This window comes from Ixodes scapularis, unplaced genomic scaffold (assembly GCF_016920785.2).
Source record: "Ixodes scapularis isolate PalLabHiFi unplaced genomic scaffold, ASM1692078v2 PGA_scaffold9__187_contigs__length_104089568, whole genome shotgun sequence".
NCBI lineage: Eukaryota > Metazoa > Arthropoda > Arachnida > Ixodida > Ixodidae > Ixodes > Ixodes scapularis.
Window position 1 is genome coordinate 86,867,117 of NW_024609884.1, and position 13,517 is coordinate 86,880,633.

General features: G+C 46.4%; 1 protein-coding gene across 1 annotated transcript in view; it reads left to right on the forward strand.

Annotated features, from left to right (window-relative positions):
• LOC115319638 (proline-rich protein 36) overlaps positions 1-13,517 on the forward strand; it is a 164,179-nt gene that overhangs the window by 126,211 nt on the left and 24,451 nt on the right. The window contains exons 12-15 of the mRNA XM_040216711.3: positions 1,077-1,126; positions 3,611-3,716; positions 7,090-7,114; positions 12,117-12,142. Coding sequence (XP_040072645.1) covers positions 1,077-1,126; positions 3,611-3,716; positions 7,090-7,114; positions 12,117-12,142 — 207 coding nt within the window. The remainder of the gene's footprint in view (positions 1-1,076; positions 1,127-3,610; positions 3,717-7,089; positions 7,115-12,116; positions 12,143-13,517) is intronic.

Here is a 13,517-nt window from a genome sequence, read left to right on the forward strand (position 1 = left end):
CATACATATGGTGCGACGGCCTTCTACCGATTGCTCTTGGTCCCTTCGCGGCAAAAATGCTCACGGACGATTTAGCCCGTGGGCAACCTGGTCCGACGTTTTAAATCACCAGGTTGCCCACGAGCCCAAGCTCCGAAATTTGAGCAACTTCAACTTGCCGAAGCTCCGTACATGTGCGACCCCATGTTCCGACGCCGACGATCGGTGTTGATTACGTCGGTTTCTCTCACTGTGTTTTGGCACATCTAAAAGCGGCGTGCGCGTGGAGGTGGCATTATCGTGGGCACCATTCTGCAGATCCAAACTAGCACTATATTTCGTTTCACTTTACGACGGACCGCAGCCGATACTACGAGCCATTCCAGTAAATTGAGCGCCGTGAACTTGTCACTCGTGTAGGCATCTCGTACGTCGGCGCGCCCTTCCCACACTTGCACGACATTCGATTTACTTTGTCGGCTCGTCCGCAGTCGACTGTGAGGTGAAACGGAGTAGAGAGACTTGGACTGGACGAAGCGGGCGCTATTTTAAGGCGCACCTTCCCGATTGGCCCGCGTGCTCCCGTTCACCCTTTGTCGCCTGCTTGCTCTCGCTTCACCATCCGAGAAGGACGCTGCATTTGCCGCTCAAAAGAGGCCCGTTTTGTGCACCAACTGATGGGAGCGCGAAACGCCTGACGAGCGTTCGCGGCCGTCGACGGCGTCCTTGTTACGTCTTCGCGTCACAATGCATCATCTGCTCCGGCCTCGCCTAACGCGCCCGTAGCGTCTCGGCTGCGCTCGCATTTTCCCGCGGCCGCGTTCTTGCGATCTCTCCCTGCCGCGAAGGTTTGGCACCTAGACATTAAAAAATTTATTCCCAACCGGCGTCACTCTGTGCGTGATCTTGCATCATTCGGCCCGCTGGAGTTGCTCAGAGCTCGAGTCGGATCGTGTGGCTGGGACTAGCCGACATCGATGAGGGACCAAAGTCGACCGACACGCGCGAAATCTGCGCGAAACGCTTCTCCTGTAAACCGCATCGTGGTGCCACTGTCTCGTCGCACGCTTCCAATAGCCTCGGCCCGTTTCTTGCAGGCAGCGATGCCTCCCCACCGCCACCGAGTCTGATACAGCCCGTCCGAGTGGTGAGTGCAACGAGGGATCTGCGCACTGTGCAGGGTGTCTACCAACTGGGAATCCTCAGGGATTTTGAATAGCCTGAAAAATCTCGGGGAAAACTCAGGGAATTTGTGCTTCAATCAGGGAATTTTTTTTTTTTTATTTTTAAAAGTGTTACAGGTAAACTTTCGCAGTCCAAAATTCTTCAGATATCAATGGAATGGGCCAAACGTACAGTCGAGCCTGGTTATATCACACCCGTGTATCTCGAATTACTGTTTATATGAAACAGTCCAAAAATCCCCTAGAAAATCACATTGTTTTTCTGTATCGAATGTCCAAAACTCCCATGGCGGGGACACTCGATGTAGCGAACGAGGAGGAAGCACGGCCGTCCTTCGCTTCTGCCGGGGTCGGATTGCTCCGGCGGGGAGCACATAGCTCGGGTTGCGGGGCTGGCAGACTGCCAAGCTGACATACGCGCACGTGGGGACGCGCAGCGAAAAAGCAATTCTATAAAAAAAAAAAAAAAAAAAAAAAAAGCAACCAATAAAACCAAAAGTGGAGGATGGCAAAAGCAAGGGGAAGGGCACCTGTAGGGAGGGCAGGGAGTTCCCGCCGTTGGTCGCGTGCGCTCTTTTTCCCGAACACCGCTGTCGCTGCGCGACTCCTTAGCCCCAAAAATAAAGAACAAAAAAAAAAAAAAACTGTCAAGTGGAGTGTGTTGACAGCAAGGGTTGAGCAATCTCACTTTGAACGCCTTATCTTTGTTTACCTTTTCCTTTCCCACTTATTGCTCCCGTTTTTCTTTTAGAGCGCAGCTCTAGGCGCCCGTTTCCGGATTGAGCGGCGTTGCCGTCGGCATAACCGTGAGGTTACGTGACACCCCCCCCACCTTGAGGTCACATGACCTCACGGGGGGGGGGGGGGGGGGTCACGTAAACCTCAGTTTCTCAGTTTACCTTTTTTTAATATTTTATTCGCTATGCATTTTACTAACCACTCCGTTCTGTTTTCTTTTTGAATCTAATAAAAGTGGCTCGTTACTAATAAAACTGTATTATGTTTTTTTGTTTTTTATTTTATAACATGCTTTTTAAAGAGTGACAGCATCTGGCAACATGGTGTCAGCCCATCTTGACCTAAAACAAAGTTCTGTGTCACTCAGGGAATTTCACAAAAGTACTCAGGGAAAACCTGGAAAACTCGGGGAATTTGAAAATGTCAACTTGGTAGACAACTTGGTGCAATACGTGCAATGCTGTTTTGCCAGAAGGTGGCTGTGTGCAACAGCTACCATAGTTGCACGATTGTGGGTCGGCCCATTTTTTATATTGGAAAAACTCAAACTGGGGGGGGGGGGGGGGGGGGGGGGGCAGATGACCTAATATTTGGAGTCAAGCATTATGCCCCCTCATATTCATTTGCAATTCCTATTTTGGTTATGGCTTTATGCAAACATTGGCCCATTTAGCTTTCTCGACACCGACTACACTGCTGGGTCATTAAGGAATGCGGGTGCAAATTTTCGAAACTTTCGCTTCGAATAACGTACTACTCAATTTGCCGTCTTTGAATCGAGCTCTAGCTGTGCCGGGTGGTCTGTTCAGGCGGACCTCTTTGTCGGCTCTGCCGAGTGCACTTCTCCACAGCGCACCGATGCGCTGCGGAGGCATCGTGATTGTTTTGCTTTCTCGTAGTGCAGTAGCGTGCTCGGGGCAAAAAGTACTCTTCCAGAGTGGGATGGCGCATGCGTGTGCTTTGAAACTTGATTTAACTTTTTATTGCCTATGCAACAGTACAATTTTGATAATAAAAGTGTGGCTGGTACGTAATATAGATTCTCGAAGAGTTTCCTTCACCATTGGGCTTATTTTGTTTTTTTCAAATTTGAGATATAAAGGTTTCTCATCAACCTTGATAAGTTGCTGCTGGGCTGCACGTAGGTTTAATTTTACACAAAAAATTTCTCATTTAGCTATAATGCTTTTACTAGCCTCCAACTGTTTGGGAGCAGTGTCATTCAAGTTCGAATCAAATGTAAATGATATTGATGAATGCCAGCATAATCGAGTTCATCTCAAGTTTTTAAGGAAGGCACCTTCACTGTCTCTGTGCCGACGTTGCACCACATAATTCTACTCGTAAACGGCTCCTGGTGTGCACTATGACGGAAGATTTTTACTCGGAAATAAAAATAGTGGTTTTGTTGCAACTTTCAGAACTTGAACAGAACATATGCAATTTTATGCTCCAAATTGTTCTGCTTCGACGTCATTCTAATGAAGTGCCATTTACAAATGCCCATGCCATGTCATCGTCAATGGGAATAATGTTTAGGAATGACTGCTGCAATTGTTCTTTCAAAGAGTGGCGGGGTGGGATGCCACGCCAAAACAAATGGGCAGTCGGGGAGTTTGGAAACGCACCAAATTAGGATGGATGCTCCGGGCAACTCCCAAAGAGGAGCGACCATGTAGGACGGTAACCATGAGTCGGATACGTCGCAGGAGGGAGCACCGGCCGAAGACGCCAGCATGGCGCCAACGGAGGACGCCAGCATGGAGGTCGCCAGGGATCCCAGCCGGCTGTCAGCCCTGGAGGTGTCCGTCGACGGTGAGATTCGAGAATTTGACCAATCATCGGTTTCCCCGGGCGGCGCGATTGCCTCGGCTGGCACACGCCATGCTCGGGTATTTCGCACCACCTAAAAAAAAATACCCAAATTTGTGCGAGTACAACGTGACCACAAATATAACGCAAGGGCAGGTTTTGATTCCCACTAAAAGAAAAAAAAAAAAAAAAATGAAAGAACCGCATCCTTATGTGGTGAATGATGTTGATTGGGGCGAAGCTCTGGTGGTGCTTGTCTGCGTAGACGCTGAGCCGCAGCATGCCGAGCCTTTCGTTCGTTTTCATCCTTGTCACGCTGCGGTCAAATGCTCCAATGCGTATATAACCACGTTCCATACCACACATTCTCTTTCTGACATGGATGAAAACGAACGAAAGGCTCGGCATGCTGCGGCTCACCGTCTACGCAGACAAGCACCACCAGAGCTTCGCCCCAATCAACATCATTCACCACGTGGAGATGCAGTTTTTTTTTTTTTGCCCTACACGAGCACGGGAGCACGTGCTCATGAGCAGGAGCACATGCACCCGACGGCAAACGGACATACGGACATGGCAAGCCCCTAAGGAGCTTCGCCCCTAAAAAGATGTTATTACTATTATACCGCGATCTGGGCCACGTAAGTTTACCGCACTCAGGGGCATAGCAAAAGTGAAAAGCCTATGGAAATATGAGAAATATCAGTTTATGTTTTGACTGTACTCACCCTCACTGCTCGGGTCCTTCTGTTCGCAATCCACTTGGCGACTTGGCAGATATGCAGCAGCAAGGCGCTGCTTGTATTGTAGTTCCTTTTTCTTCGACATGAACTCTTCAGCAGCCCACAAGCAAAGCGAGGCACGAACACACAAACACCAGACCACTCTGGAGCAGAAACTAAACAAAACGCAGGCAGACAAAAGACTGATGGACCCGACACATCATCACACTCATCCTTGTTCTGGTCCCTCCTCATAAACACCTCGTGTTGCACGATTCGTAAACGCAGTTGGTGGACTTGCCTTGGCTTGTGTTGACTTGACTTGGCTTCAATTGGCCAGTGCCCGCATTCCCGCATTTTCGCTGCATTTTTGCGCCATGCTATTCGGGCATGTGTTCTACAAACACAAAAGCAATAAAAAGTTATTTTTATGTTTTCTATTCCCCCTTCATGTGGCCGAATACAGTCGCCGACCGATTTTTCGGTCGGCGACTGCCAGGACCGAAAAGACGTCCGAATAATAGAGCAGTCCGAAAAATCCGCAGATTAAAAAACTTGCCTTGATTACGCCTAAGCGGGCTTAAAAAAGCTGTAAATAGTGCCTTGCTTCAGGTTACGCCTGCGCACCTTGTTTCAGGTGATGCCTCCGTTTGTGTTCGGCAACTTTCTGTTAGCTTGAGAATCGCTGCCTTCTTTTCTGGCGTTAAGGTGGAGTACTCTCTGCGCTTCTTAGCGACACATCGCAGCGGCGGAAGAACAGATGCGGCTACGACGTCCAAGCCAGCTTAGTCCGAAAACACGATTCATTGAGACGAGATCGAGATGAGAGGTGCAAGTCCATGACTGCAATGGTGAATGAACAAAGCAAAATGGAAAAAACAGTGAGGATGATGATAATGATGCGCAGCTGGAGAAAAAAAAAAAAAGCCGTACAGCGTCGCCTAGCAGTAGGACTCAGGAGTACTTAAGTAGCGCTGCCAAACCAAGCCGATTCATGTGCCACCAACATAGAATTCAAAATGGCCGCTTCTCAGTGGTGTTTCCCGCTGATCGCTCGCGACGATATTGTCAGAAAAATCAAACTTTCGGACTTCAAGCTGTCCGAAACATCAGTCCTGAGTATGCACTATTTCTATCGGGTAGGTCACGGTTCCTCCTTTAGATCCGAAATATCGAAGAAGTCCGAATTATCGACGTCTGAAAAATCGGTTGGCGACTGTAGCTAATAAATTCTCTCCCACATCCCCCTTCTGTTCCCACCCGATCTCCTGCACCGAGCCAGACGGATGGATTTCTCGGGATGAGGACGATTCGTCACATGCGCACTCGTCACAGGACGATTGGTCACGGGACGACTGGTTAGAAAAACTAATCTTAAAATCAGGACCAACTTTTAAGCAGGACCTGGTCCGGCTTAAAATACTCCACGTAAAAAGAGTCTTGGCACTCATTTGGTTTTCCTTTCATCATATGATGAGTCTTCAGCAAGTTGATCTCAGTTGGGTCCCCCCTGTGCATGCTGCCTTGAACGAGCAATAATCCGACTTGCAGCCAAATCAATTGTTACTGTTGCCTTGCATACACCTCTTCTGCTACAAGTCCAGTAACTAATCAGTATTCTTTTTGCCTCATGTGTACCCCTCATGAAGCAGCATAGCTCCACCTCTCTCTGTTGCGATCACCTCTATCCTTATGAAGGCAGTTCAAAAATAGTTGCTCTTATATGGCCTCCGCATTCACAGTTTGGGATGGAACCAAAAGCTAAAACATCTGTTACAAATTCTTTGCCCTTGAGAAGCGAAAGACATACTAAGATATGAGGCAAACCACTTTGTCCGCCCGAACCAAATGGAACAATACTTTTTTGGTTGCCCGCGTGACGAATCTTCCTGTGTGACGAATTGTCTTGTGACCAATCGTCCTGTGATGCATGTGGCGAATGGACCGTATCCTGGATTTCTCCAGGCTCGCACGCCTTGTGGCTGAACTCAATTCCGAATATAACGCAAAGTCCCTTTTGGATCTTCCTCATGTCTAATCCCTTTTGGAGCGTGGAATTTTGAAAAAAAGTTGCGTTATATTTCTGCAAATACGGGAGCTACCCTGTCTGTCTTTAAGAGACGGCGTTTCCTAGTGCCGTTCAGGCGTAACCAACTTGGCACAAAATTCCGAAATCTGGTTTTGAAAACTTTGAACTTGAAAAGCCTCACTTGTCGATTGAGCAGATCCAAGTGTGTGTGGTACCACCTGCGAGTCAACGAGACGGGCCGTTTTTCACCCTGTAAGTAAAGAGAAAAGATAGGCTTACATTTTTTTTTTCCCAAAACTGACACGTGAAATTGAGGATGAGAAATGCACCACCGAGAGACACCCTCGTGAAAAGTTTAAATGCTAATTCGGTGGTGTATTTATTAAACCTTTTTTGATTCCCGAAGACCGCTCGGAGACACACCATACTTTTAAAGCGGTCGAGAACTTGCCTGGAAACCCTTAATCGCCAGGAAAAGCTCCTAGGGAAGCTTTTCGTCCAGCTGCGGCGTCCTCTTACTTGCCACTTTGCAAGAACGCCGTCCTTGCAAATTGTTCCCATTGATGGGTCTACTCAGTGCTTTGGGGGTGATGGGTCTGGACAGCCCGTCTTTTATCTTTTCCAGTTGGAGGAATTGCCGAAGCAGACAGGTGAGTGTCTCGTAACTGCCGATGCTTCTTTGCGGACCCTCGCATTTACGTTTGGGGATTGGGTAGCCTCGCAAGATGCAAATTTGAGGAAGGTGCCACCACTCTCCGAAGACGACCAATATTTATTCATCTTGGTTAATAACTCAACTTCGGCGTGTCGTCAAGTTTAATCTGAAAAGTGGTCGCGGTATTCAATTCTTACACGTACCTTGGAAATACTAGCCATGTGCTTGTAGTAATTTTTTTGTGGGGACAATTTTTTTTCTTGTCCCCACAAACAATGTCGGGCGATTTCTAGTTATTCTGGGAACTATATGATTTCTCGAAAAAATGCCGGCGTGTATTAGATAGCTGGGTGCACGGTGCAAAGGTCCCCGGTGTGCGTGAGAGGTCTACTTTTTTAATAAAAAACATGGCGGGAACCGCGAACCGGCTTGCACTATCGTGGTGGAGTTGGCGACTTCTAGATATTGTGACTAGTCAACAACTGAGTCACATCTTGCGCACCATCTATATTCCGAAAAGGTAGAAACAGATCGGGGTCCATGCGCTCTTAAAAGGGTACTCTGGATGTTTTTTTCTACATACCCAAACGAATGCATTTTCTGAATACCCGGACTTTTGTCTTCGCAGTATGCTATTTATATTTTCTCGAAATTCAAAATAGCTATTGAGAAAACTTTAAATGAAGATGATGCCGAAACTAATAATAAAATTTCTGCCCGTGCTCTGTTGGTGTGGCGTCACAAATGGTACAGACTTTCAGGTCGTGCAGGTAGCTTTACATGGAGCATGACGAGCATTTTTTCGACCATCTTGGAGAATGAGCTTCTAAGCATTCATTTCCCACCATTAAACATCTTGTAATCGGTTGGGAACGTGGTGTACTGCCCACTTTGTACCATTTCTGTCGTCACACTTCAGTGTTGGCAGTAGGGGCTCTCGGTTTGAGAAACACGATGAGAAGGAAATTAGAAAGTTCAATAACTTTGCGAATTTCTTTTTTTCGCGCAATACTTGGGGGATTGGTACAGCCGTGTCCGATTTTGAGGCAGATCGGCAACCATAAAAAAATTGCTGGAGTTCCCTTCTAAGGTTTGTAGTTATAGCGATTTCCTTTCACACGCACTGGCACCGTTTGAGTTCTCTTCCAGAATGCATCGCACTCGCAGTGTCGCACGGAGAACTGGCCTCAAACGAACTTGCCAAATGCACAGAGTGCAGAAGACTGATGCTGTCGCCATCTATGTTGTAGAAAGAGTACCGATCTCAAACCGAAACTAGCACCTTTCTGTTCGACGGGATGGAAATGCGAGAGTGCAGTCGCTACCAACGTTTATCCATAAACATTGGTCGCTGCAACGTGTTGTTTTTATTTGCCATGACTTCAAACAACTCGGCTGTCATAGAGATATTTACAGACGGCATAAATTTCCGCAACCAGCTGACTCCAAAGCAGCTGGGGTTTACACTGGAGAAAACTGATGATGCTGTCCGCACAAAAGCTTGACCTGTTTGAGCATGGTATTATGTGTTAACCACTGAAATGTTGCGGCTTAAAACTAGTCTGTTAGAACTGCCAGCAAAAATGTTTAGTGGGACTTTCGATTTCGATTGTAGTTACAAGTGGATCAGATTTTCGTTGAGAACGAGAGCTTTTTTAAACAAAATACGACGGAGCAAGATAGCTGACGTAGGTAAATGTTAAACATAATGATGTTACCCAAGCTATGGTGCCTCGATCGCGTCTTCGACTGGTGTGTTTAGCGTCCTATCCCGCCCATACATCAAAAGTGGTCCCAATGTGGCAACAAATGACGCGAGTGTCATGCTGTTGCCTGTCGCGATCCTGGCGGTTGGCCGTAGAAATGCTGGCGAAAAGCACGAGCGAACGCGAGTGTCGCTGTCGTCACAGCGTCGCTTTAGGCGTCCCAACTTCCGGCTGCTCTAGCTTCCGTGAACTGTCATAGTGGAAAGCGACCTGCTGCAGTACAGGCGTCTGCCACTTTTACCACAACTGTTGGAACGCCGCCAGAGTCACGACCGGCAACAGCATGACACTTCTATGACGTCATCAGGCTGAAATCGAGGGACCACTTTTTTGGCCGCGGTAAACACACCAGTCGGAGACGCGTTCCAGGCACCATACCCAAGCCATGAGTAAAGTCACTAAGTTAAGCTTTCTCACATGCTTATTGGGCAGTCACAGGTTTCTGCTGGGGTAGCTTTGTCGACAAATGTCCAATTTTTCACCCGCACACGGATGGGGCTAAAAGATATTGGGGGCCGCTGATGCGTTTGTTCTGAGCATTTCTTTACACACCGGTATATTTCAGCGTCTGTACAGCAACAAGGCGACTAAAAGCAAATAAAGTATGGGTTGTCATTTGTTTTTTTCATGAAATAGCAGACGCTCACAATTCAAGCGCGTGTTTGATTCTGTTGCCTGCGGGACACGATTTCTATCAGAATATCAACTTTTTTTCTTTTCGGTTCCGCTGTATGAACGACACATTCTAGCAGACATACCCTTGTCGTCTGCTCCTGCTCCTTGCCGGAGTAAGGCATGCCGGGATCGCATTTTGGCGCACGCTCGATTTTCTTGGTGCAGTGAGTGCACGCACACGGGGGGCGCCGCCGCTGAAACAAACTCGGAGGGTGCAACCACTCGTGGAGTACCGCCCGAAACGAACCCACTCAACGCTGCGAGTGGGCACGCGTGGGCACAAGTGCCGTGAAACAAACTCGCTATTAGACAAAAGAGATGCCTATTATAAGTTACAACCGTTTAATAACGCGCCTAGGAAAATTATAGGAAAAAAAATGTGACTCATACATCCGAAAATAGGGTACCCTAATACAGTAAACTTTCATTAGTTCGGCCTCGGTTAATTTCACTTTTCTTTTAGTTTGATCGTGTTCAAAAGTCCCGGCGAGCACCCATACATTTCTATGGGAGGAAGAATTTGATAATTTGAACTCGGGAAGACTCCGCATTGAATAATTTGTCCTGAGCGAATGCACGCGGGCTCACATTGCATGGCACCACGGCAGAAAAACCACCAACATACGGCGAAACACGGGCCCTCTGCTGCAAAGCCAGAGGTGCGCAAATATGTGCCCGCTCCTCTACGCCGTTGAGATGGACCGTAGCGAATGACATGAGCCAGCGCAACCAATCTGGCGTGGAGTAGCGCGGAGAACATAGCACTTGGTCGGGCGTGGAGACAGCACGCCTTGAAAGCGCTTTTCTGTAGCACCGTGTGCGGTCCATCTTGTGCGCTGAAAAGCGCAAGTTTTATCTTCCTTTTTTATTGTTGTTGTTACTTTTTTTTTGTTGTTGACGATCTGGCTTCCTGGCACCAAAGTCGGCTCGTAAAGCATTCATTTTTTTTTTTTTTTTTGTAGTGCGCAATCTTTTGGGGGTTGTGATATTTTGTTACGCTGCTCTCCGGAGCATGCTTTTGGACACGCATTTTAAGCGCAGACGGCAGCAGACAATCCGTGGGTATTTTGAACAATGAAAGGAGGTTTAATTATATCCGTTTTTCTGTCCTTTTTTGAATTCAATCATTCGAATAATTGGACCGAATTTTAAGGTTCTGTTCAGGTAGAATTAACGAAAGTTTACTGTAATATAATATAATTAAGAACAGCAAACACGAAGTTCCTATTTTTATTTTTTTTTTTCATCTTATTTTTTATTTATTGTATATACGCATGTAATGGCCGCAAGTATCTTTTTAATGATTTCGGTTTGAGAACTAGGGGTGCGGCCTTTACAGGGAGGAAAACTAAAAATCTTTCTGGAATTTTTTTTTTTTCTGCCAAGAGTTTTACTATTTGCTTCATGAAATGGAAGTACTCGCACGTCTTAATAGAACAAGAAAACATTTATCGGTATTTGCATAGACAGGCAAGCAAAGTCCTTCTCACTTGTTTGTCGTAGAGCACTCCCCTTCTCTGTCCCAGATATATTCTGTGCCATCCAGCTTGTTGGAAATTCTAGTTACTTTGAAGCTTTTTTCTACGGTATCGAAGGAAACCGCACCTTGCGCTCTACAAGGGATGTCCAGTTCAGCCCAGTCGGCGTTTTCTCGTGCACAGTTGTTGCCATCCACTTGGTGTATGTGCGGCAAAATCCGGATTGGAAGGGCTTGTTCACTGAAACATCTAGTGGCTGAAGCATGCCGCTCATACCTCCAGGTACGATGGCCAAATCTGTTTTAGACACACCCCCAGTCAAGTGTCCCCAAAAGCTATCCAAGATGAGCAGCAATTGCGTGCCGGGGTTCGCACCTGGTTGCTTTTCCCAAACGCAGGTCAACCAGTCTTTCACCAGTTCATCCGTCATCCATCCCTTCTCTTGTGCTCTAACAAATATGCCGTTAGGAAAGGGGTACACATTTTCTTTTAAAAGGATGCCAGGTGCAAGTTTGCGCCCGTCCGCCTTGATACAAAGCATGACCGTACATCGCTGTCTCTCGGCACCCGTTGTGAGGATATGGACGCTCTTGGTACCTTTTGCCTCTACTGTCGCGTTTTCTGGTGCGTCAAACCATATGGTATGTAGCCATGATCTGCCATGGCATTACCTACAGCATTTGTTGATAGACGGTTTCATTTGTCAATATATTTCACAAAGAAGGAGTTTCTACCCATGTTAAGGTGGTACGAATAATTAATTTGTTGAACTAATATCAATATTTGAATGAAAACGGGACATCCTTTGCAAGATTTCTGCAGAAGCTGTTACATTAGTGACCGAGTGACAAAGTAAAAGTGCATGTTTAAACACTCAAAATGTTGAATGTGGGGCCCTAAAGTTTGGGAAATAGTCTTGTTAAAAGTTCCCACTAAATGAGACAATACTAAATGAATGAGGAAGGCTTCCTTCTAGCGTTATTTCTCCTTTCATATTGGTCACATCAGCTTCTAAGCCTGGACTCGTCTTCATCTCTGCTTTTCACCCTGTTATTCAGATTTGCATTCTCTGTTTCAGGACGGCACTCAGCATACCTCCTTCTGGTAAGTGCGGGATTTTGGCCCAACCATCCGAGGAGCACAAAGCTCTGTAGTGAAGCTAGTTTTTATCAAAAACAAAATATGTAATGCCGCGCGCTTGGCCGACCGAGCAAAGCTCAGTCACAAACCTCTAGAAGATTCGAGTTTCTTCTCACTCGGGACGCAACTTTTATTGTTTCGCTCTACTTGCTCTTGAAAGTGCCTGTTCATTCTCACCATGAACGCTGGACGCTCAAACCTTGTGGGCCGAATTTTCGAGATGCCGACTCGCACTAGATAGGGAGCTTCGCGTGACCTTGTTGGGTCAGTCTTGCTCTTACACTGCCGAATTGCAGCCTGCGTTTCTGCTGTCTCGACGCTTGTTCTTTATTTTGTTTGGCACAAGTTCGCCCCCATTAAACTTAGAAATAAAAAAAAAATAAAAAATGCCTTGCTCTTACACATTAAAGGGACACTGACAGTGTATTTATGCTCGCCGAGGTTTTTATTTTAACGTGACATGAGAGCCCAAATACCCAAAACACAATTTGCGATTCAAAATATTTTTAAGAGAATTATAAGTTCCGAGGTGTAGGGCCCTCTTTAATAGGACACTGACACCCCCCAAGAAATTTTTAAAATTTTTTTCTAAGTGATTCATATGGTATCAGAGGACTACCCAACCAATATTTTGCTACAGCATGACATATTTTCAATGAAACAAAAAAAAAATGCAACTGCTTGAAACTGAAATTGCATTGGGGAGGAAGAAGAAATGTAGAGGACGAGAGAGAGCTTGGAAGTAACGTGGGCAACAACCAACCAGGGTTGTTTTTTTTTCTTCGTTCTTTTGGCAGTGCAAAGGAAACAAAAAATGTGCACGTCGCATGATTAATGCAAAAGTGAAGGACTTGGTGCTTGACGTCTGCACGTGTTTCAAGCTGTTCCCAATTGGTGTTTGTAAGACGACCAATCTCTTGGGCCAGGAGAAGTGGCGACGTAGTCTTTGTGCGAATCAGCTCGATGGTTGGGCGTGTCGAACGGAATAAATCCCACATGTTTTGATTGGTAAACACTTTCTCTTTTGAAGCTAGACAGATTCGCCGATACCGCAGCAACATTTCTGAAGTAGAGGTCGCACTCCGTCATCTTCCGCCATTGCTTAATCCACTTCGTCCAGCCCACGACTCTCGCGATACGATGCCATGTTGAGGATTGCGTAGGAAATGCACAAATTGCTTCCAATCCTCAGTGCAACTTTTTCTTTTTTTTTTTTTTTCAATCAGCATATCTGCAGCTTGTTAGAAGCCACAAAAAATGTTTATCATATTTTTTTCTATCTTTAATACGGATTGTGTGTGCTTTCGATGACCCACAACTTTGGTTATATTTGGTGAGT